This window comes from Macrobrachium rosenbergii, chromosome 30, assembly GCF_040412425.1.
Source record: "Macrobrachium rosenbergii isolate ZJJX-2024 chromosome 30, ASM4041242v1, whole genome shotgun sequence".
Lineage (NCBI taxonomy): Eukaryota > Metazoa > Arthropoda > Malacostraca > Decapoda > Palaemonidae > Macrobrachium > Macrobrachium rosenbergii.
Genome location: NC_089770.1, coordinates 1,176,001 through 1,177,307, shown reverse-complemented (window position 1 = coordinate 1,177,307; position 1,307 = coordinate 1,176,001). Strand labels below are relative to the sequence as shown.

General features: G+C 44.0%; 1 protein-coding gene across 1 annotated transcript in view; it reads right to left on the bottom strand.

Annotated features, from left to right (window-relative positions):
• Window positions 1–1,307, bottom strand: part of LOC136854710 (median body protein-like) — a 1,464-nt gene continuing 157 nt past the window's right edge. Inside the window, exon 1 of the mRNA XM_067131295.1 lies at window positions 1–1,307. This exon is cut by the window's right edge and continues 157 nt beyond it. Within this exon, the coding sequence (XP_066987396.1) occupies window positions 1–1,307 (1,307 nt within the window).

The following is a 1,307-nucleotide window of genomic DNA, read 5'->3' as shown; positions in this document are numbered from 1 at the left end:
TCATAAATATTTGTCAGCTCTGGTTTTGATCTTTCCCTTCTTCAGGACCTTTTCCATCTCGTCTGTCTTGCAAAGTGCCTCTGACAACTCTTCTTCTAAAGACTCGATTTTGACTTGCATATTTTCTTCGTGTGCCAACAGCTCTTGGATTTTATGTTCCTTCTTCTCAAGCTGAGTTTTGCAATACACTTCTAACTCAGTCTTTACATATTCCTTCTCCTTCACGAGCCTTTCCATGTCTGCGTTGTTGCTAAGGGCCTCACGTAATTTTCCTTCCAGAAGCTCACAGGCTTTCTTCAATTCATCTTCCTTAACCAACAAATCTTCGATCTGATGATTCTTGTTCTCAATCAGATTGTCAAAATGATCTGTCAATTCGTTCTTTTCAGCCCGATTTTCCTCCAAGAGCCGTTCCATGTTCTTGTTATCGTCCAGGACATCATGCAGGTTTCTTTCCAGAAGGTCATAAGCTTCCTTCAATTCATTTTCCTTAGCCAGCAAATCTTCGATCCGGTGATCCTTCTTCTCGATCAGATCGTCGAAACGATTTGTTAAGTCTTTCTTCTCAACCTCTTTTTCCTGCAATAACCTTTCCATAACTTCCAACTTATTGCGAGCATTTCCTAACTTCTTTTCTAAAACATGTCGTTCTTTCTTCATCTTGTCGTCTTTATCAAACAATTCGTGGATTTTTTCGTCCCTTTTCGCGATCTGAACTTGATAATGAATGTTGAGGTTCTCCTTCTCTCGCAATCGTCTTTCCACTTCGTCCATGTCGCAACGGGCTTCAAGTAATTCATTTTCCAGACGATCTAAAGCATCCAGATTTGCCTCTTCCCTTGCCAACAAGTCTTCTATCTGACGGTCCTTATTCATAATCATATTGTCGTAGGTGCTTTTTAAGCTTTCCTTCTCGGCCTCGTTTTCTTCCAAAATCCGTTCCATGTCCTGCAACTTTTCTGCCAAGGCTTGATAATCTTCCTTAACCCTCGCTCCGCCAGCCAACAAGTCTTGGACTAGCTGATGTTTTTGCTGAAGCTTGATGTCTAATTCTTTCGTCTTGGCCACCAGCTGCTCCTCGCGCTTTCTGAATTCAGCAACCTCGTAGGCGTTTTCCGTCCTCAGATTATCCAGGTCTTCCTCCATTCGTTTCCGGGTCGTCTCGTGATGTCGTCGGATCATGCAAGCGGCAAATGCTAGAGAGGTCACAACAACTGCCCCGCCAGCAACAATGGCAGCAGGAGCAATTGCTCCTGTCGCCCAACCAGCGGTGTTCGCAGGGATGACAGCTCTCTCGCACAACAAAC